This window comes from Nuphar pumila, chromosome 2 (genome assembly GCF_984573655.1).
Source record: "Nuphar pumila chromosome 2, dmNupPumi1.hap1.1, whole genome shotgun sequence".
Lineage (NCBI taxonomy): Eukaryota > Viridiplantae > Streptophyta > Magnoliopsida > Nymphaeales > Nymphaeaceae > Nuphar > Nuphar pumila.
Genome location: NC_143250.1, coordinates 83264704 through 83287995, shown reverse-complemented (window position 1 = coordinate 83287995; position 23292 = coordinate 83264704). Strand labels below are relative to the sequence as shown.

At 39.1% G+C, this 23292-nt stretch overlaps 1 protein-coding gene across 7 annotated transcripts in view; it reads right to left on the bottom strand.

Annotated features, from left to right (window-relative positions):
- LOC149845872 (protein LATE ELONGATED HYPOCOTYL-like) overlaps nucleotides 1-23292 on the bottom strand; it is a 79551-nt gene that overhangs the window by 38690 nt on the left and 17569 nt on the right. For 6 of the 7 annotated variants that reach the window (XM_089996050.1, XM_089996051.1, XM_089996054.1 and 3 more), the window contains one exon: nucleotides 9207-9407. The exons of the other annotated variant lie outside the window; for it this stretch is intronic. In XM_089996050.1, the coding sequence (XP_089852176.1) occupies nucleotides 9207-9407 (201 nt within the window). The remainder of the gene's footprint in view (nucleotides 1-9206; nucleotides 9408-23292) is intronic. 7 annotated transcript variants of the gene reach the window in all.

Sequence of the window (23292 nt, the reverse complement as noted above, 5' to 3'; positions counted from 1 at the left end):
TGAATGTATGTGTGACAACACAGGTTGATTCTCGAATGAATGAAATGAATGTATTTGGGAATACATGTTGATTTTTTATTAAATGGAATGAATGTATGTACGAGAACACAGGTTGATCTTCGAATGAATGGAATGAATGTATTTATGAGTAGGTTGATTGATGGACTGAATGGAATGATTTTTGAATGAATAGAATGAATGTATGTACGAAGAGGTTGACTTTTAATGAATGGAATGAATATATTTATGAGCAGGTTGTTTTTTTAATGAATTGGATGATTGTATTTATACACAGGTTGATTTTTGAATGAATGAATTGTTGCGTATTTGTTTTACATATGTTTTGGTATTTGGATCAAATTCGAGATCCATATTTGATGACTTAAATCCATGATTTTAGACATATCTAATACCAATTATAATGTCAGGATATCAAAAAAGTTGTTGCATAGTTTTTTTACATACATTTTTGTATGTTTTGGTATTTAGATCCAATTCGAAATTGATATTCGAGGCAAAAATCCATGATTTTAGACGTACATTCGTATTTGGATCCATATCCGATACCAATTATAACATTGGGCTATTGAAAAAATTGTTACGTATTTGTTCCACATACGTTTTTGTATGTTTTGGTATTTGGATCCAATTTAAGATTCATAATAAACTTGTTAAAACATGTTAAATGGTGGGCAGATCGGGTCATATAGTCCAAAACAAAGTAATCTGACCCATTATCAATGTTTGTCCAAGTTGTCCGTACATTATCATCAAACAACAGACATTTGGAACACAACATCCGAGTACGGTCCAAACAAATGTTGGACTTGGTATAGTTGTTATGGAAAGAATAGAACTAGTGTTCTGTCCATTTTTTTTGTTCATTTCGTCTAATCCTAGACAAGCCCTAAAGGAAGATTAGTCCATATTGATAGCAGAATATTGAAATGATATAAACTTCCAGCACGCATCAACCAAGTAGTGGTGTCAAAGGGGCGGGTTTGGTTCAGATCCATGTGGAACTAGACCTAAACCTGATTTGAAATGATGGTAGTGGGTTTGGACCCGGTTCTAATCGGACCCACGATAAGAGAAACCATACCCGGATCCTATAAGGATTACATGACCCAAACCCGGACCATACCTGGTAAAATGATATTTTTTATCATTTTTACATTGAAAATTGCAGATCTTAATCGGAACTCGAGTCGGGCCCGGGTCTGGTCTGAAATTTCATAAACCATACCCGACTCCATATATTAATCAGATCGTTCGGATCCAACCCGGATTCTAATAGGGCCTTATTTATCACTAAACCCTAACCCTATAGGGTTTGGTATGGGTCGGGTCTAGGTAAAACCCGACCCATTGACACACCTACAACCAACGCCACACGATACTACTGGTTGGGAATGCACACAAGCCAGGCTTGGCATGCACAAGCTCAGCTTGCCCAAGCTTGGCTCGAGATCAACCCGAGTATGAAGTCTGGTGTTCAAGTTCGGCTTGTGCTGAGCTTGGGCTTAGCTCGACTTGGTTTATTAATATCATGTCGAGCCTGGGCATTGATCGTTAAGGCAAAGCGAGGGGGAGGTCCGTCTAAGGGGGGATTGATCCAGCGGTCCCTTGTGGGCAGGGTGGGAGACACAAGGCAATGGTGTCGGGGCATGAGAATGTGGTAGTGTCCTGGTGAGCAACGACGTCGGAAGATCGCAGTCTGTGAGGGGACGTCGGTCCTCAGGGCGAGGCAAGGGGGAGGTCCATCCGATGGGAGATCGAGCGAGCGGTCCCTTGTGAGTAGGGCAGAAGACAGGGTGATGGTATTGGGACCTGAGAGTGGTGGTGGCCTGGTGGGCGACAACATCGGAAGATTGCAACGGTGAGGGCGTGTCAGCCGTCAAGGCAAGGCAAGGGGGAGGTCTGTCTGAGGGGAGATCGGTCGAGCAAACTGAAAAACCCTCGTTTGACTGTTCGGAAAGGGGTAAAGGGGCGGGGCAGGTCCAAAATGCCTGTGAAATGAACCAAACCTTATCAAGCCTACCGAGCCGTATTGAGTTGAGTAGGCCAATCAATCTCGGCTCGCTTGCTCGTCCAAGCCTCAGAGCTAGTACAAGCTTTGGCTCATTTATGGTATGGACGAGCCACAAGCCGAGCTGAGCCCGAGCCGGCTCGGTTCGTTGTGCATTCCTACTACTGGTCATGGTTTATTGCTAAAAAACTTTTAAACTATCATAAATGTTTTGCATAAGTTCTAAAAATCATTTTGTTACAAATTGCACAATTGTGATTTGGATATTTTGAGTCCACTTAAACCTTGTAATTATTAATCAGAATTTCCTTTAATTGGCTACAACTGCTAAATTATCTTATTTTAAATACTTTAAGTCATGGTTTTGAAATAGACATTGTAAAATCCTGAAAAAAAAAATTGGACCCGGGTTGGATCCGACCCGGATCCAAACCTTATAACTCCCCCCTCGTGCCTATAAATAAGCACGAAGAGGGGAAGGGTTTCTCATTCGAAACCCTCCCCCTCTCTCTTGATTTCTCTCTCTCCCCGCCTCCTCTCACCCCCCTCTCGTCTCCTCTCTCACCCTTGCCCGACCCTCCCACTCTCGACGAGCTCCCCTCCAGCGAGCTCCTGTCAGACAACCCCCCTCACCCGCAGCTCCCTCTCTTGTCTGCCGATGCCGACGACCTCGGTCCCTCTCGTCGACCCCCTGCAGGTAACCCCCAACTCCCCTCTCTTTCCTTTGTCGTCCTCATCTTCTTCGTCCCTCTTTTCTCTTCTTCGGCAGGACGGCAGGAGTGACGCCCCCTGTCGTCTGCTTTGGGTTGGTCGGCAGGGGCTAAAGCCCCTGCCTGACATCTTTCGATAGGCTAGCAGGGGTGATGCCCCCTGCCGCCTGTGTTTAGTCGGTCGGCAGGGGTTTTAGCCCCTGCCTCTAGTATTCCGACAGGGGCGACACCCCCTGCTGCCTGTGATAAGGCTTTCGGTAGGAGTTTATAGCCCCTGCCTCGCTTTTTCGGCAAGTCGACAGGGGCCTTGCCCTTGCCGCCTAAGTATTCTCAACAGACAGGGACAAAGCCCCTACCCCCGATCCTCCCTCTTTCCCTTTTTCGCCAGGGAGGGGTCGAGCCCCCTCCCTATCTCCCTGTTGTGCGAGATGAAGGGGAGGGGCTCGGCCCCCTCCCTGCTTCCTTTTTTCGCCAAGGAGGGGCTGAGCCCCCTCCCTGTCTCCTTGTGGTATGGGTTACGAGGGAGGGGCTCGACCCCCTCCCTGTTTCTCCTTTTCGCAAGGAAGGGGGTTGAGCCTTCCCCCCAGTCTCCCTGCTCTTGTTAGGGCCCGGGGTCGGGTTCGTCTCATCAGCCAAGCCCACCTTCACCTTTGGCCACTGCAGGTTGGGCTGGGCCTGGTTTGACTATCGTGCCCACCTGCCTCCCTTGCGTTGGCTGGCAGGGCCGGGTTCGGCCTGGGTTGCTCCCCATTTGCCCCGCCCCTTGCACACTTTCTCTTCAGGATTTTGTGCAACTACTTACGTTTTATCTTTCACAGCTCGCACGACGGATCCCGCCTGCACCCCACAGTCTGAGCCCTTCGTTACATACGCACGAAGGCAAGCGCAACCCCGAAACCCTCAAGGTAGGGGAAAGTCGTGCAATGGACTTTGGATGAACTGAACTAAGCTAAAATCTTTAAAAATGGAAATTAAAGCAATTAAATATATATATATTTATAAAAGTATGTTTTTTAACTCAAGGACGCAGTTTTGTGACCCTTGTCATTTCCATTATGGCATTTACTTTGCCATCGCACTTTAGTGCACAAGCTTTCTTGCTTTACGCATTTATTGAGCTTGATACACAGTTTTGTAGATCAAGCGTTGCTTTCTGTCAATTACCTTTGTCGCCGCGCATTGCGCCTAGGCTTTGCTTACGCATTCCCGCTTTCAGTCTTTCCTTTGCCACCGTGCATTGCGCCTAGGATTTGCTTACACATTCCTGCTTTCAGTCTTTCCTTTGCCACCGCACATTGTGCCTAGGCTTTGTTACGCATTCCTATTTCAGTCTTTCCTTTGTCGTTGCGCTTAGAGCAAAGGCTTTGCGTTTGCACTCCTACTTTTAGCCTTTACTTTGTCGTCGCGCTTTGCGCCCAGGCTCCTGCTTTTGCAAATGTGTCGTTACTGCCTTGCCATTTCACATGACGCTCATGATTTTACTCATCGCATGCACTATTAGATGCATCCTCGTAGAGTATGCACAGGCATTGACCACTCTCCCACTTACGATAAGAGATGAGTCAGGGGCTTAAACGATACATCCTCAACTAAGGAGAGGGATCCCTAGCAAGGATCCCGACTTTTTTAGTGAGCAGTCCTGCAAAGTAGATTTGAGGATTTTTGGAAGCTACGCTAAAACATCAAAGACTACCCAAATCTACGTATTTGGGAAGGGGGTGCTTGTCTATTTCAGTTCGTGCATCTGACACATCTCGGGTATCCCCGAATTGGGGCTCGAACGAACTTCTTGGCGGGGGTTCGGTTGAGAAACCTGTATCCCGTTCATCAAGGGCAGTAACGAGCCTTGCTAAAGTTTTCAATTCTTGATACGTCTATTTGACCAAGGTTACGCACTCTTGCGCTCAATGCGTGTCTTCGCACTTTAAGGATCTCTTGCATCCTGCTGTCGCACTGCATTGTGCATAGCCGTGTTTTCTCTACTAACTAGCATTTGCACTTGCACTTGCTTAAGTATAGTCTGGAGTGTAACCTATTTCGCTCGTTTGTTTAAAAACGACACGAGTCGCACTTATGCATTTTGTTTCAAAAAGGAATTCCTAAAGCAAATCTGTGTTTCCAAATGTGTGACCTTGTTTTGAAAGTCGTTGCAAGATTGCAACCCAATCTCCCGAATCAGAGTATTTGAGAGATATGCTTTATAACTTTGGTTTCGTGTATCCGATATAATTCGGATGACCCCGATGAGGGGCACAAACTTGTGTTTTGGGATGGTTCTTTTGAAAAACCCTTATCTCTGTTTATCGAGACCAGTATCGCGAGGTATGTGCAACATACGAATACTATGATAAACGAATGAGAGATCTGTGGCGATCTTGTATCGTGCAAAGTGCACAACGTTGTTCACGTGGTTTAAAGGACTTGAGCATGTCAAGTCAAACTAAATATTTGTTGCATCGAGTTAGGGTTTCTTCTGAGAAACCAATACCCCTTTCATAATAGCCATGCTTTTAGACAGGCATGACATGTTTATACTACGATGATTGGATGAGAGGTTCGTGTAACCTCGAAGCATGCAAAGGGCACTTTGTAGAAATCGATTACATAGTGATGTTTTGCCATAGGAGGCAAGATGTTCCTGTTGGTTTAAAGAACCAGAGCACGTTAAATGTAATTAAAATGATTTCATCGTTTCTTTTATAACACATTAAAGCTGAGGTTTCTTTATGAGAAACTTGTACCCCTCTCATCGTAGCTGTACTTTTTGACATGTACGACATATTAGTACTACGATGATTTGATGAGACGATCATACGATCTCGAATCATACTGCTAGCACAATGTTGAAATTACATAAAGGTGGTGTTTTTACCCTCTCAATAAGTTGACCCCTCTGATCGTGGTTGTACTTTTGAACAGGTACTTTGCGTACTGCGATGAGTAGGATGAGAGGTTTATATTTACCTCGAACGACCAATAGTACGTGTTTAAAATCACAATGGTGATGCTTTCACACTCACAATAAGTTGACCCCTCTCATCATGGTTGTACTTTTAAACAAGTATGTTGCGTACTGCAATGAGTATGATGAGAGGTCTATGTTTAGCTCGAGCGTGCAATGGCATGTGCTTTGAAATAACAAAATGGTGATAGATCGTCTTCACAGGCAAGTTGCTCGAATGGTTGAAAGACCAGAGCATGTACAATGGGTCGTCAGTTAAGCAATGTCTGACGCACCCATTCACCTTTTGTTTTTGTCAAGGGAGAGGATGGATCGATACAAAAACTCCAATAGACAGGTTGTTAACAACCACCCTACGGGCAAAGATCTGGCTTCCCCAGTCATCGGAGTTAGGGGAAAGGGGCTACAAAAGTTAGCTCAACACTTCTGCAGAAGTTGGATGCATCATTTAGAACAAGTAGAATAACTGCCTTTGGGGAATCCTCTCTCGGTCACTAGCCGTCTCCTTAAGAACAGACTCAGCTAGCTATTCAAGGTATTGAAAATACATGACATAATAGACCCCCGAACTAGTCTCAGTTGTTTCTACGATTCGTGCCTTGACGCACCCGCAGACCAGCTAATATCGAAACAAAAGTTATATGGTTCACATTACTTGTTAGTTGCGCACTATGCGCTGATTAATTGTTAATGCTAATTTTAGCATTTCTCCTGCGTTGATTAACTATTGATGCTAATAGTAGTTTTTCATTTGTTTAAACTGCTAAGCATAATAGAATTAAATGTAAGTACTTAATTTTGTTCTACATTGTCTCACTTGTGCACCTACCAGTTTTTCGTGAAACTGACCCATTTTATGGGCACAGGTCATGATTAGGTTTGTACGGACTGCGACGGCGTGATGAAATCAAGATGACTCTTTTCCTGACGTTTCGCTCCTGAAGACAATTTGGTAATTTTGCATAAAGGCTTTCTAGAAAACTCCTTTGTACAAATCTTACATTATTATAAAGTGCATTTCAGAATCTATTTGGTTTATTAAATGTACGGAGTTTCAAATCTGTTGCGAAAGAAAATTTGCGCTGTAATGTGCCCAAGGTCCATTGACTTGCTATTTCAAACATTATTTTCCGCTAAATTACTATTTAAAGACTCTGATAATATAAATGATTATAAAGCTTTTGAACTTTTCATAAAAAGTTACAAGTCTTGGATTTTGGGGCGTTAGAGACATGCATTTGAATTCTTCATTCTACCTTAGATCCTTACTACTTGTTTATATTCAAATTCCATTTAGATCTAATCCATTATGGTTCTAAACCATCTCAATCCAAAGAATCATATTGGGTTACATATAAGTAGTCAAGTTAATTTGAGATCCAAATCCAACTCTATGATGATCAACCTATATATACAGATTTGGACAATATAACACATCCAAATAACAGAAGTTGAATAAAATAAAATAGCAATAAGCATTCATTGCTACTCAAAATCAGGTAACTACATTATCTGATCTAGTGACATGTATATGCATGTTCTTTTTGTTAATACAGATATACAGTAAGTAGAAATCAATAATATGAATTTATTAATTTATCTATACATCTCCAACCAGATTCCCTATTGTATGCCTCATCTGGACGCCTGCCATATCCACATAATAGTCTATTCCAAGTTAAGTTTGAAATATGTTACATTTCTGTTTTTGCTGTCAGATATGAAAATTGATCATCACACAACAACTACGCCTTCATCCCAAAACAATTGGGGTCAGCGATATGAACCAAAAAAGAAATTCATTTTGGGTCTTCCACATGAATCCTTTTCCTCCAATCATTTCTATCCAACGCCATGTCCTCGGTGAGGTTCAAAGCATTCATATCCTTTCCTATCATCTCCATCCAAGTCTTCCTAGGCCTACCCCGACCTCTTTTAACTAATATATTTTCCCATTTCTCCAACCTTCTAACTGGAGCATCATTAGGCCTTCGCCGAATATGTCCAAACCACCGTAAACGATTCTCTCGCATCTTATTTTCAATGGGTGCAACACCTACCTTCTTACGTATCTCTTCGTTCCGAATCTTATCTTTTATTGTATTTCCACACATCCATCTAAGCATCCGCATCTCAGCTACACTCATTTTTTGAATATGATGTCTCTTGGCAGCCCAACATTCCGTACCATATAGTAAAGCGGGTCTAATAGTCGTCCTATAAAACTTTCCCTTCAACCGCAATGGCATTCTACGATCGCACAGCACTCCAGTAGCACTTTTCCATTTCATCCACCCAACCTTTATCCTATGATTTACATCTCCATCAATTTCTCCATACTTTTGAATGATGGATCCCAAATATTTGAAATAATCATTCACCGGTATATCTTGCTCACCAAGCTTCACTACACTCCCATCACTACTTCGTTGCTTACTAAACCGACATTCCATATATTCAGTCTTACTCTTACTCAACTTAAAACCTCTAGCTTCCAATGTCTGTCTCCATAATTCTAACTTAGCATTAACCCCAGCTCTAGACTCATCAATCAAAACAATATCATCAGCAAACAACATACACCACGGTACATTTTCTTGAATTGATCTCGTAAGCTCATCCATCACTATCGCAAATAGGAAAGGGCTTAAAGCAGATCCTTGATGTAACCCAACCGTTATCGGAAAATTGGTTGTCACCCCTCCACAAGTGCGGACATTGGTTACTACTCCTTCATACATATCTTTAATTATACTAATGTACTTGAGAGAAACACCTTTCTTCATCATTGTCCACCAGAGAACGTCCCTAGGTACTCTATCGTATGCCTTCTCTAAATCAATAAAAACCATATGCAAATCTTTGTTCCTCTCTCTATATCTTTCAATAAGTTGTCTAAGAAGATGTATAGCTTCCATAGTTGATCTTCCAGGCATAAAACCAAATTGATTCTCCGATATCATGACAACCTTCCTCAACCTAGACTCAATCACCCTCTCCCAAAGTTTCATAGTATGACTCATGAGTTTTATACCACGATAGTTTGTGCAATCTTGTATATCACCCTTATTCTTATATAAAGGCACCAAATCCTGGTTTTCTTTATACAGTTTATTTTATTTCAATAGTTTATTATCTCTGATCTGTTGTGGGAGATACTGACTTACATTGACATATTATACTCAACCAAAGTATCTTTCCTATCCTTATACTGCTGTTTATCCACTACATGAGTCTCTGTATTGTGAAACTTATTTAATTCAATGATTGACATAAATATAATTTTAGAATTTCAGACCTTAGATCATATGTTCTAAATTGTGTCTTTACAGAAACCTCTCTTGAAAACACAGGAGTTGTAAGATGTTGAGCCAACTGAGAGAACAGTGGTTTGTTGTTCCTTAATGGTTAATTGGCATGGAAAACACCAACCACTGATAACAATTCTTAAAACAACAGTACAGATCTCAATCAACATTACTAATTTCAGAGAAAGATCTGATACCTTTACAGGAGAATTGACATGCAGTACAGCGACTTTACTGGAGCATGCAGAAGAAACTGGACAATCCTTCGCAGTTGGTGCAGAAACCCCCATCTTTCGAGGATATGGATTGCTTGGTTTTCTCTTAGGGCGAGGTGGAGGAATTTTTATTTCTTGAGCTTCTCCTATTGATAGCCCTTTGACTGTGGCCTCTCTTTCCAACTAATGATACACAAACACTTCAGTAGGCACATCTAATTCCAATGAAGAGAACAAAAGGTTTCACATGTCACACCAGTATAAATAATAGATATAGAAAAAGCAGTGTTGAAGATTAACCATGATCAGCAACCTATTGGGTTGCCTACAGAAAAGAGAATGCTTTGTTAATGTCTAACAAATGTCTCGTGTCTCTTAATATAATTTAAATGAGTGAATTCAGGGCCGCAAACTTACACAGCAATGCATATCATGCAACACATTACTAGAATAACAAAATCCAAAATGAAGTGTTAAATATTAGTTATGAAAGAGTTCAGTGTATGGTTTTCCCATGTACATGGAACACCTTATAACATGTTTAATGGCCATCCATTTAAGAACTGTTTCTTTTTTTGATAAACCCATTTAAGAACTGTTGTCCCTGACAAAAGCATTAGATCAGATCATACCCAATTTTGAAATACAAAAATCTTCTGATTCCCTATATATAGGAACAAATTACGAATATCAAGTATCAAAAGAAAAGGATCTAGGTTCTAGTAGCCTAGGTTGAATCCTTTTATGAATCTTATCCCCAGTTGTACCATATATAGCACCAATAAGTGGCAATGAAAGTATTAAATAGGTATAAAAGCCAATTGCCCAAAAAAAAGGGGAAAAATTATGTTTCTAAGTTGTTCAAGTAAAAAGAAAGATAAATCACTGGCAACAACTAACCTTGAACCTGTTCATTGCCTTAAATGTTAATACAAAATAAGAATGACAAACATCATAGAATTGTCAAAAGCCTTGCCATTCATCTCCTGCACAATCAGAATCCAAGAAGAAGAAGATGTGTTAAACCCACATTTTTACCCAAAAAAAAAAATCAGACCCGAGTCGATCCAGATCCGACCCGGATCTATACCTGGGTACTCCCCCTCCCCCCGTGCCTATTAAAAGGCACGCAGGGGGAAGGGTTTTACAAACGCAAAACCCTCCCCCCTGTTGCCTCTCGTTGTTGTCGCCCGACGCCCCCCCCCCATCCTTCGTCCCCTGCCAGCGACCCCACCCTACGTCCGGCCACCTACCTCCGCCGGCGACCTTAGTCAAAGCACCTCCCGACCTCCTGTCGCCGCTGCCATTTCCCTCTCTCCCATTTCGGTTCGTCGGGCACCCAACTGCCTCCCTCTCTGGCAGCCTCGCCGGGCATCCGACCCTGGCTGGCACCCTCTGTTCCCACTCTCTCTCCCCTTCCTCATCTTCTTTAGTTCGCCGAAGGAGACCCGATGCCGGCGACCCCTCACGCCCTCCTTTCAGGTGATCTCTCTCCCCCTCTCTATGGTCTTCTCCTTCCTCCCTCTGTGTGCGTCAGAGGGGAGTGTCCCTCTGTGTGCGTCAGAGGGGAGTGTGCCTCTACCCTCCCCCTCACTCTCGCTCTCTTGTTGGGTCGACAGGGGAGGGGTCGAGCCCCCTCCCTGCTTCCTCTGTGTGCAGGGCAGGGGCCGAGCCCCCCTCCCTGCTCCCTCTGATTTCAGGGGAGGGGTGCTTCCCTGTTTTTGCAGGGGAGGGGTCGAGCCCCTCAGTGCTCCCTTGCTCTCAGTTATCGAGGAAGGGATTGTGCCCCTTACTTGTTGACCATCAGGCTGCGGGAAGGGGCACAACCCCCTTCCCTTCTCTTTCTCTTTTTCCTGTCAGCCGGCAGGCAGGGGTTATGCCCTTGTCGTCGCCTTCCTTTCTAGTCATCAGGAAGGGGTGATGCCCCTGCCGCCCCCTCTTTGCTAACAGACGGGCAGGGGCTGCATCCCTGCCCCTCTCCCTTCTGTCTAAGCGACGGGCAGGGGCTACGCCCCCTGCCCCTTTTTCTCTATTGATTGGCAGGTAGGGGTTGCGCCCCTACCCCTTTCCTTTTTAAGGACGAGCTGATAGGCAGGGGTTGTGCCCCCTACCTCCCCTTAATTCTATTCTTTGGATCGACCCCCAACGCGGGTCGACGTGTCTTTCTATTTTAGGGTAATCACTTTTTGCCTTTTGCAGCTCACATGATAGATCCCGCTCGTGCCCCCGTGGCCCGAGCCCTTCGTTACATACACACGAAGGCAAACGCAACCCTGAGACTCCCCAAGGTAGGGAAAAGTTGCGCAATGGACTTTGGATAAACTGAACTAAGTTAAATCATTTAAAAAGTGAATTAAAATAAATGAATAAGTATAATATAGATATATCTATTTATATGCTTTTTAACTCAAGGATGCAGTTTTGCGATCCTTGTCCTTTTTACTTTCTGTCATTTACTTTTGGCCGCCACGCTACAGTGCACAGGCTATTTACTTTCTGCATCTATTTTCTTATGCAATTTATTTAGTTTGATACGCGGTTTCGCATATCAAACATTGTTTCCTGTTATTTACTTTCGCCGTCGTGCATTAGTGCACATGCATATTTGCTTTACACATCCATTTAGCTTGATACGCGGTTTCACAGATCAAGCATCACTTACTGTCATTCGCCGTCGTGCTTTAGTGCTAGGGCTTATTTGCTTTAAGCATCTATTTAGCGTGATATACTGTTTCACGGATCAAGCATCACTTATTGTCATTTGCTTTCGCCGTCTCTCTTTAGTGCACAAGATTACTTGCTTTACGCATCTATTTAGCTTGATACGCGGTTTCAAGGATCAAGCATCACTTACTGCCATTTGCTTTCGCCGTTGCGCTTTAGTGCACAAGCTATTTGCTCTTCTGCATTTACCTGCTTACGTCTTTATTTAGCTGATGTATGGTTTTGTACCTCGTGCATTCCTTTACGCATTTATTTAAGCTGAGGTACGATTTTGTACCTCGAGCTTTGCTTACGCTTTCAATTTTTGTTACGTCTATTTGGCCAAGATACGGTTTTGTACTTCGTGCACTGCTTATGCACTCCTGCGCCCAATGCGTATTTTCAGGATCTATTTACACCTCATCATTGCACTACTTTGTGCGTGGGCACGCATTTCCTTACTGACTTACATTTGCGTAACTATAGTCTGGAGCGTATCTTGTATCGCTCGTTTGTTTTGAAATGATACGAGTCACACTTATGCATTTTTGTTTTCAAAAAGAAATTCCTAAAGCGAATCTGTGTTTCCAAATGCGTGGTCTTGTTAAGCAGGTTTTGAAAGTCGTCGTTGTTGCACGATTGCAACCCAGTCTCCCGAATCGAAGTATTTGGGAGATATGCTTTACCACTTTTGTTTGTGTATCCGATACAACTCGGATGACCCCAATGAGGTGTACGAACTTGTGTTTTGGGGTGGTTCTTTTGAAAAAAACTTATCCCCGTTTATCGAGACCAGCATCGCAAGGTATGCACAACATACAGATACTGCAATAAACGAATAAGAGATCCATGGCGATCTCACCTCGTTCGAGTTGCACAGTGTTGTACTCACAGTTTGGAAGATAAATCGTGTTCAAAATAAGATGTTTGGTTCAGAATATTTTAATTATACTCTTTATCAAAAGATGCGGATTTGCGCGTGAGCGCTAAAATTCTTAATAAAAGGATTTCTATTCGTGAGTCCAGCTTTCCAAATATACAGTTTTGCAAAGAAAAGTTTGAGAGCCCGGTGTCCCCAGTCATCGTAGTTAGGAGACGGGACTACCAAAAATTATCCTAAGTGGTAGATCTCATAGACTTCTGCAGAAGTAGGATGCATCCATTGTCTACGAATGCCTTCGAAAAATTCTCTCTCGATCATTGGTCGTCCCCTTAGGAGCGGATTCAACTAGCTATTCGGGGTAATGAAAATACATGGCATAGTAGACCCCCAAACTAGTCTCAGTTGTTTTTACGTGGCGTGCCTTGTGCGTACCCGCAAGGCCACCTAATATCGAAACAATAAATATCTTGTTCACAGCACTTGTTGGCTCGAGTCTCTTATGATTAATAGAACTGCTTGTTGTGCAATTGTTTATAGCTCGTAATCTACGAACTGTTCACATCTTATAACTAATGTAATTTCTTGTTGTGCAATTGCTTACAGTTTGTAATTTACGCACTGCCTATACATCTTGTGATTAATATAACTGTTGTCGTAAACTTGTTTATATCTTATGATGGATGAACTGTTTACCTTGTGTTGGTTAATAGCTTATTTAAGTTCTATATTGTCTAACTTGTGTACCAACCAGTTTTTTGTGAAACTGACCCATTTTATGGACACAAGTGATGATTGGGTCGGTGCGGACTGCGATGACATGATGGCGTGATGAAATCAAGATGAGACTCTTTCCTTGACGTTTCACTCCTGAGGACAGTTTGGTAAATTTGCATAAAGGCTTTCTTAAAAACTCTTCTTTTGTATAAGTTTTAAATTATTAAAAAGTGCATTTCAATATCTATTTGGTTTATTAAATATACGGAGTTTCAAATCTGTTGCGAAAGAAAGTTGCGCTGTAATGCGCCCAAGGTCCATTGACTTGCTATTTGAAATACCATTTTCCGCTGAACTACTTTTAAAACTCTGAAAAAAATGACTGATTTTGAAGCTTTCAAATTTTTCGTAAAAAGTTATAAGTCCGAGATTTTGGGGGTGTTACAAGATGCCTAATAACTCTCTTGGTGCATCCCTTATATGTATCCTCAATATTATATTTTGTATGACACCACGCATTACATACATCTCATATATAACAAAAGATCAATAATGTCCTCAAAATCTACTCTATTCCTAACACACCCTCTCAAACTCGATATGGGATTTTGACAAATGTAGACCTTTGCCTTTCAAATACCATGAGTCATAACTTTAGTAGACAAATCAGCTACTTGGTCTTCTCCATTGACAAATGTAGTTGCACTTTTCTACTCTCAACGTGCGCACAAACGAATTGTATAAGATGCTTCATTTTACTCTGCACAGGATTTGTCAAAATAGGGCATTCCTATTATCATAAATGGGTAAAAATCTTTCAACCTTTTGATATGCATACTATAGTTCACTGATGTCAGCCCAAATATACAAAACAACTTGTAATTGACCTTTTTGTATAAGGATCACCAGCCCAATCTGCATCCGAATATACCATCACTATAATGAAAGAAGCAAAAGTGCAAAAAAGAAGCCATAAGCGAAAGTACAAAAAGATAGCCACTAAGAGCATACAAGAATACAAAGCAATGTGCACAAGCACAAGTCCATCAAGGGATAATACAAAAGCCAAATAAAGGCAACTACAAAAGCACAAAGTGCATACAATAGCCACAAAGGGCAATCACAAGAGAGCATAACATAAAAAATATAATATTTATTTACTAAAATGCTTATAAAAGCATAGAGAAAAATAGAGACAAAGAGTCCCTATATATACACATCACAAGGGCCTTGGGGAGCTCCCAATAGTCATTGGGATTGCTCTCAACAACTCTGGTCTTTTGACCATAGAGCCCCTATACTAAATTAAGAGGACAAAAAAAAGAATAAATAAATAAAAACAAAAAGGACAAATCTGTCCCTAATGGACAGGACCTATTATATATGTATGAAAAGATGAAAATGCTCTCACATTAATATACACATTATATATATAACTACAGTAAAAGCATATTTTAACACCCCCAAGCTTACAGTGTGATTACCGAAAGTTTGTTAAGGAGAAAAATGAACTGAGCTGCTAGAAGAGCTTTAGTAAACAAATTTGCAAGCTAATATTTTAAAGTAACATACGGCAACTCAATAGTCCCTCTTAGATATTTATGACGTACATAGTGATAGTCCATCTCTATATGCTTTGTTCGCTCATCGAAGGTCTGATTTCTTGTAATGTAGATTGCGCTTTTGTTGTCACAACACATCCTCGAATGTTTAGAGATGACCACACCCTTATCCCTGAGAAGATTTCTGAGTCATACAAGCTCCATGATTACCGTAGTCATTGCACAATAATCAACTTCAGTAGAGGACAATGAGACCTTTTGTCGCTTCTTGCACCTCCAAGATATAGAATCTCCTACAACAACAACTACGCCTTCATCCCAAAACAATTGGGGTCGGCGATATGAACCAAAAAAGAAAATCATTCTGGGTCTTTCACATGAATCCTTCTCCTCCAATCATTTCTATCCAATGCATATCCTCAGTGAGGTTCAAAACATTCATATCCTTTCCTATCATCTTCATCCATGTCTTCCTAGGCCTACCCCGACCTCTTTTAACTAATATATTTTCCCATTTCTCCATCCTTCTAACCGGAGCATCATTAGGCCTTCGCCGAATATGTCCAAACCACCATAAACGATTCTCTCTCATCTTATTTTCAATGGGTGCAACGCCTACTTTCTTACGTATCTCCTCGTTCTAAATCTTATCTTTTATTGTATTTCCACACATCCATCTAAGCATACGCATCTCAACTACACTCATTTTTTGAATATGATGTCTCTTGGCAGCCCAACATTCCGTACCATATAGTAAAGCAGGCCTAATAGTCGTCCTATAAAACTTTCCCTTCAATCGCAATGGCATTCTACGATTACACAACACTCCAGTTGCACTTTTCCATTTCATCCACCCAACCTTTATCCTATGATTTACATCTCCATCAATTTCTCTATACTTTTGAATGATATATCCCAAATATTTGAAACAATCATCCACCGGTATTTCTTGCTCACCAAGCTTCACTCTCATCACTACTTCGTTGCTTACTAAACCGACATTCCATATATTATGTCTTACTCTTACTCAACTTAAAACCTCTTGCTTCCAATGTCTGTCTCCATAATTCTAACTTAGCATTAACCCCAGCTCTAAACTCATCAATCAAAACAATATCATCAGCAAACAACATACACCACGCACATTTTCTTGAATTGATCTCGTAAGTTCATCCATCACTATAGCAAATAGGAAAGGGCTTAATGCAAATACTTGATGTAACCCAACCGTTATAGGAAAATTGGTTGTCACCCCTCCACAAGTGCAGACATTGGTTACTACTCCTTCGTACATATCTTTAATTATACTAATGTACTTGAGAGAAACACCTTTCTTCATCATTGTTCACTAGAGAATGTCCCTAGGTACTCTATCGTATGCCTTCTCTAAATCAATAAAAACCATATGCAAATCTTTGTTCCTCTCTCTATGTATCTCAATAAGTTGTCTAAGAAGATGTATAGCTTCCATAGTTGATCTTCCAAGCATAAAACCAAATTGATTCTCTGATATCATGACAACCTTCTTCAACCTATACTCAATCACCCTCTCCCAAAGTTTCATAGTATGACTCATGAGTTTTATACCACGATAGTTTGTGCAATCTTGTATATCACCCTTATTCTTATATAGAGGCAACAAAGTACTCTTCTTCCACTCATTAGGCATCTTATTTGTCCGCCAAATCTTGTTAAAAAGATTTGTCAATCATTCTAAACCTTTCTCACCCAAGCATTTCTAAGCCTCGATAGGTATACCATCTGGGCCAACTGCCCTTCTTGATTTCATTTTCTTCAAAGTCTCTGCAATTTCTTTCTTTTAAATCTTGCACATGAAGTCACGATTCATCTCATGAAAAGGAATGAAGAAGTTTCCAAGATCCTGAGCATGACTTCCATTAAATAGCTTATCAAAATAATTTTTCCATCTCTCCTTAATCTCCTCATCTTTGACTAAAACCCTTTATGTTCCATCTTTGATACATCTAACCATACCTAGATCCCTCGATTTCCTATCTCTCATCTTTGAGAGCCTATAAATATCCTTCTCGCCCTCTTTGGTATCCAACTTGTCATAAACCTCCTTATATACCTTATCCCTCGCATTTCGAACTACTTTTTTAGCTTCTTTCTTTGCTATCATATACTTCTCCAAATTCTCATTATCACGACTCTTACTTAGATTTATATAACACTTTCTTTTAACCTTAATAGCTAATTTGACATCCTCGTTCCACCATGTTGTATCCTTACCTAACGGTGCATCGCCTTTAGACTCACCCAATACCTCCTTAGCCACCTTTCTCATGCCACCCGCTATCTTATTCCACATTGATTTTGAATCCTCCTCGAGACACCAATCAGCTTCTTTAACTACCTGCTCTACAAACATTCATTGTTTAGCTCCTTTCAATGCCACCACTTAATTCTAGGATTTATCCTATGTCTATCCCTTTTGCGGCATTTTCTAATTCTAAGATCTAAAATTAAGACTCTATATTGTGTAGCTACACTTTTTTCCGGTATAACCTTACAATCGATGCAACAACCCCTATCTCTCTTTCTAAGTAAGAAAAAATCTATTTAACTCGTATTAACCCCACTTTTAAATGTTACTAGGTGAGAGTCTCTCTTCCTAAACCAAGTGTTTGCTAAGATCATATCATAGGACAAACCAAAATCTAAAATCCTTTCTCCACTTTCGTTTCTTTCTCCTATACCATAGCCTCCATGGATACTCTCAAATCCATCCCTACTAATGCCTACATGTCCATTAAGGTCACCGCCGATGAAAAGCTTTTCTCCATAATATATCCCTTGTACTACTCCGTCTAAATCTTCCCAAAATTGATGCTTAATGGAATCATCTAAACCTACTTGAGGTGCATAAACACTAATAATATTCATACCTAATACTAATTTAATAAGTAAAATCCTATCACCCTTCCTACGGACCTCAACTACATTGTCTATAAACTCACGACTAATAACAATCTCTACTCCATTCCTATTCTTATTTATTCCTGTATACCAAATCTTATATCCCCAAGGTTCTATCACCTTTGCTTTCTCACCTACCCATTTGGTCTCTCGTAGAAATTTCAATTTTAAATTAAGAATTTTTATAATTTCAATTTCAAGGTTGTAATAGTTAGATATTAATGAGAATTTTATATTTCCAGTATTAAAATAAAATATATGAGCATGTAAATCTCATAAATTACCTGTTTCATCTCTTTTTTACTTTATTTCAAAAATTCACGGATGGTGAAACACGAATGGCACATGCACCTTTCTAATAAGAGGTAATTAATCCTAAGTAAACGATTCACATTTATGGTCATAGTCAAAATGTGAACAATACTTAGGATTTTTATCTTTTATGGAATAACATTTGACCTTCACTTAGGTCTCTTTTGAAAATCATCATATTTCTCTGAAATTTTCTTCCTTTATTAGAATTTGATATGTGGATTGACTTAAAATATATTCATGGCTATAGTTAGGATATATTGAAGGTTAACCTCATTTCAAATCCTATAAAAGCACCAAAAATTTATTTTATTCTTTATTAGAGTTTAAATATAGATTGTATTATAATATATTTGTGACCATAGTCATGAGTGTATTATAATTCTAATCTTATTTCAATTCTATTAACGAATTAAATATGCTTTTAAATTTCAATCTTTAAATTCTTTCAAAGCATTCATTATTTAGAATAGAATTGCATTTCAAATCATTTTCAAATTATTTTTCAAATTCCAAGTGATTTCTGAGATAAATTTTTAAATATATTTCTCATTTCTAAAATCATTTTTAACTCTTATTTACAAATTCAAATTCATCTTTTATTCTCAATTCTATCTTATTTCAAAATTCAAAATTCAATTTCAAAATTCATTTCCAAGTTCAAAATTCAATTTCAAAATCAATTCAATATTCCAATTTCAAAGTTCAATTCAACTTTGAAATTCCCTTCTGATTTCAAGTTTGAATTCAAGTTTTATTCTCCATTTCCATTTCGAAACTCCAAGTTCTATCTAAATTCTGAGTTTGATTCTCAAATTCAATTCACTTTGAAATTCAAAATCAAGTTTTGAAATTTCTATTTTCTCTAATTCAGTCCTAATTTTAAAACTTATTTCAAATTCACTTGGAAAAATCCAAAAATTCTGAATTATTCTTCTCAAGAGCATACATCTTTGCATTCGCATTGCACAAGCATGATTCAATGTGCATTTTAGGATTTTAGAATAATTTCTTAGACAATATTTAGGCAAAGCAAAAGGCATTTATTCGATCCTTGGTTCAATTACCCCTGGTAAAGGTGCCAGGAACAGTTGAACCTCGTACCGACGAGCAAATCCCATCTCTCCATTTTTTCCGCAAATTTTCAAAAACAGAGGCGAGTAATTTTCAAAATCTTTTCAAATAAAGGTCAAGTGAGACCTTGCAAAAGAGTTCCTCTCTTCTTTCTTTCTTTCTCTTCTCTCTTCTTTCTTTCTTTTATTCCCCTTTAAAAAGAGAAAAAGAGGCTAGAAAGGAAAGAGAAGGAAGAGGAAAAGGAAAAGAGGAAAATTTTTGCAATGATCACAGGTTGATGAGAACCCAAGGAGGGTGAAGAATGCAACATGTTATGAATGATACATGCACACATAAATTATTTGATTCACCTTCACGGGTGAGATGCTTAATTGGTTAAAAGCACCAGAGCACACTGAATGAGTTATGAACATGTTGAAATAATGAATCATGTATCTACTCAGAATGGGGTGTGTGTGAATACTATTGATAAGAGGCATACTTTTTGGAATATAAGTCTGTAATAAAAAGGACCTAATAACCCATTTAGTCTTATGGTCTATATTAGAGTGGGTAGATGGTACGAGCTTCGAGTGACCACGATATATATGGGTTGATCCATATATCTTTATTATCTTTGTGAGTAGAATTATCTCACTTGGTCTCCAGTCCTCGGGAGGTAGGGGGCCTGGATGTACCAAATTGTTTGTCCTAGGGTAGTAGTTTCCCACGACTGCTGGAGTAGTATAGGATGCATCCTTATTTATACGATACCTCTATGAGGGTTCTCCCCGGTTACTAATCGCGCATATTGGTTTTTGATTCAGTTAGACCCTCAAGAAAGATAAAATACATAGCATAATAAACACCTGATGATTCATCTCTTCTGTCTCGAGTAGTTCTACGAGTGCCCAATGGAATGAGTAATAAAGAAAAACAAAGACCTTATACATTAATCAGTTTCTTTTCTACTAAACAAAAAACATGACATAATAATGCAAACACTTCAGATTTGATATTTGCATATTTTGGGAATGCTACATGTTATTAGGTATCCTTATGAGTTGGTTTATGAAATCATGGATTGACATTGATTTAAGATATTGTAGCATGTTCATCATATGGATTGAACCTGAATGATTGGAAATATGCAATGGTGAATTGTATATTATGGTTATGAATTTATCCCGTAAATAAATGCTAAGTTTTAAATGATTATGACTTTATACAATTGAATGGATGTATGCTTGTGTATATTTTAGTTCTGTACAATAATATGGGGTTATTGTTAACCTACTAGACTTGATGAGTCTGACCCCTTATATTTTAACATTTTTAAGCGATGAGTGGATATTGTGGGTGATGGCTGGATGGGGCGAGGGAGTCAAATAACCACATCTCTATCTTTTTGTTTTTATAGACTTGTTATTAGGATGAATATTTAAACTTTTTTTAGTGTTTTAAGAATGTCAACTCTATACATTGACACTTATATTTCAATTAAGGTTTGAACGTGGTTTGAGAATGAATGATTGTTTCGATATCGAATTCGTGATTAGAATCGATGTGTATGGGCATGAACCCAAGTCCAATAGGATTTGGATCCAGTCATTTTGGATGTATGTTTACTTGTAACCCACCCAAAATTTGTTAACCCAAAACCAAAAAGAATGTTTTTTTCTGTTTACTCTATTACAAAAAAAAAATACATGCATTTTCGGGTTAGGGATTTTGGGGTGTTACATATAGTACTCTTGGTCTTATGGAAAGCGACCATCAAGTGTTTGGGATTGTGGGAAAGCATCTAAAAGTGTTTGTGTGTTCGTGGTGCTTACAATGACTTAAGTGGATGTGATCTTTCATACTCTCCTTTTTTTCTCTCTTTTTTACTATTCAAAATGAAGCATGATCACAAAATTGATCTCTCCTTAAAGCTTAATGACTTCAACTACATGATGTTGGCATTCGTTATAGAAAATAACCTCAAAGGAAAGAAACTTTGGAGATATGTGATAGGCACTATCCCCGAGCCTCAACTCAAGCTCACTAAACTAGAAAGATATCAAGAGAAGGCTCTAAAAGGAGATGCTCCAATTAAAACCATTGAGGATCGTCAATCTAAGGTGAAAAATTGGGAGAGTATCCATGCAAAAATACTTGCATGATTTATGAATAATGTTGAGCTCAAAATATGTGCCAACATTGCAAACTTTCAGAAAGCCAATGAGGCATGGTTCTTTATGAAGGGTATGTATACCCAAAAAGATCTTGCAAGACAATATTATTTGCAAGAAAAGATTAGGACTACCAAGTAAGAAAACTTGAGTGTCCGCGATTTTTTTAGTGCTCTATCCCCTCTATGGGATGAATTGACACTATTAAAGCTTAAGTGGGTTGTCGTTGAAGATCTGAAACTTAGACGGCAACAAATGAAAAAAGAATAATTTTTTCAATTCTTGTATAGACTTCGCCCCAAATTTGAACAAGTTAGATCTTCTCTTCTTCATAGATCTAAACATCGAAGATGTGATTATCGAAATATGCCAAGAAGAAACTCATCTTGGTATGATTAAAGGAGAAGAAGTGTTGGTGGTGTCTAAACCCGACAACCATATGAAGTTCTACAAGCCTCCACACTTTGGGAGGCAAAATAACTATAGTGGTGGTACAAGAGCTATCTATCAATATTGTAATGAGTCGAGACACATAAGAGCCAATTGTTCCAAGCTCAATGGTACCTCCAATAACAAGGTGGCTTCTGTTGAAGAATCCATAACAAAGAGGGAAGAATCAAATAGGCTTATCCTCTCCTTCAGGTATGTGTTCTTGGATTCTTTAATCGGGAGATTCTTTTCATATGACACCACATGAGAATGTTCTATCTAATTTATGCACTAATTCAAAACTATCTTATGTTTCTACTGCTAATGGAACATCTTTGCAAATTAAAAGTATTAAAACATCAGACTCAAAAAATTCTCAAATTTTTTGTGTTCCAAAAGTTAGAGTTGTTCCAAAATTGAATTTAAATCTTTTTTCGGTTTTCCAAATCTCCAATCATGGATGTGAAATCTCCATCTCATCTAAGGGTTGCTCCATGCACGATTTTTTGTCTGAAAAGCAGATAGGGCAAGAACATATGATTAGAGATCTCTACTTCATGGATTCTTTAAATCTCCCTTTGAAATCCTTCTGTAATTATGTCCAAGATAAATATATTCAAACTTGGCATAAAATACTTGGACATCCAACCTATTCAAAGATATATCTCTTGCCTTTTGGGGAAAAAATTTGTAATGAAAAAATTTTGATTTGCAAAGATTGTATTTTTGGAAAGATAAAATCTATTTCTTTTCCTAATAAAACATTTGTTTCTAAAAGACCGCTTGAATTAGTGCATTCAGATGTTTGGGAACCTTCACCGATCATATCAAAAGGGGGCTACTTATATTATGTTACATTTATTAATGATTTCACTAGATAAGTGTGAATCTACTTAATTTCAAATCCAATGTACTTTCTTTCTTTAAAGAATTTCATATGATTGTCAAAAATCAATTTCAAAGCAATATGTCTATTCTTAGATCTGACTCGGGTGGTGAATATTTATCCAATGAATTTCAAAATTATTTAAAACAAAACAGGATTTATCACAAAAACTCTTGCCCTAGAAATCCTCAACAAAATGGGTTAGTCGAAAGAAAACATAGGCACATTATGAAAACTACTGAGACCCTACTTATCTCTAAAGATATTCTAAAGATTTTTTAAGTCGAGGCCATTCTAACATCAACCTATTTGATAAATAGAATGCCCTCATCATCTTTACAAAATGTTTCTCCATATGAAAAACTATTTGAAAGAACATAAGATGTAAAGCATTTACGTGTTTTTTGTTGTA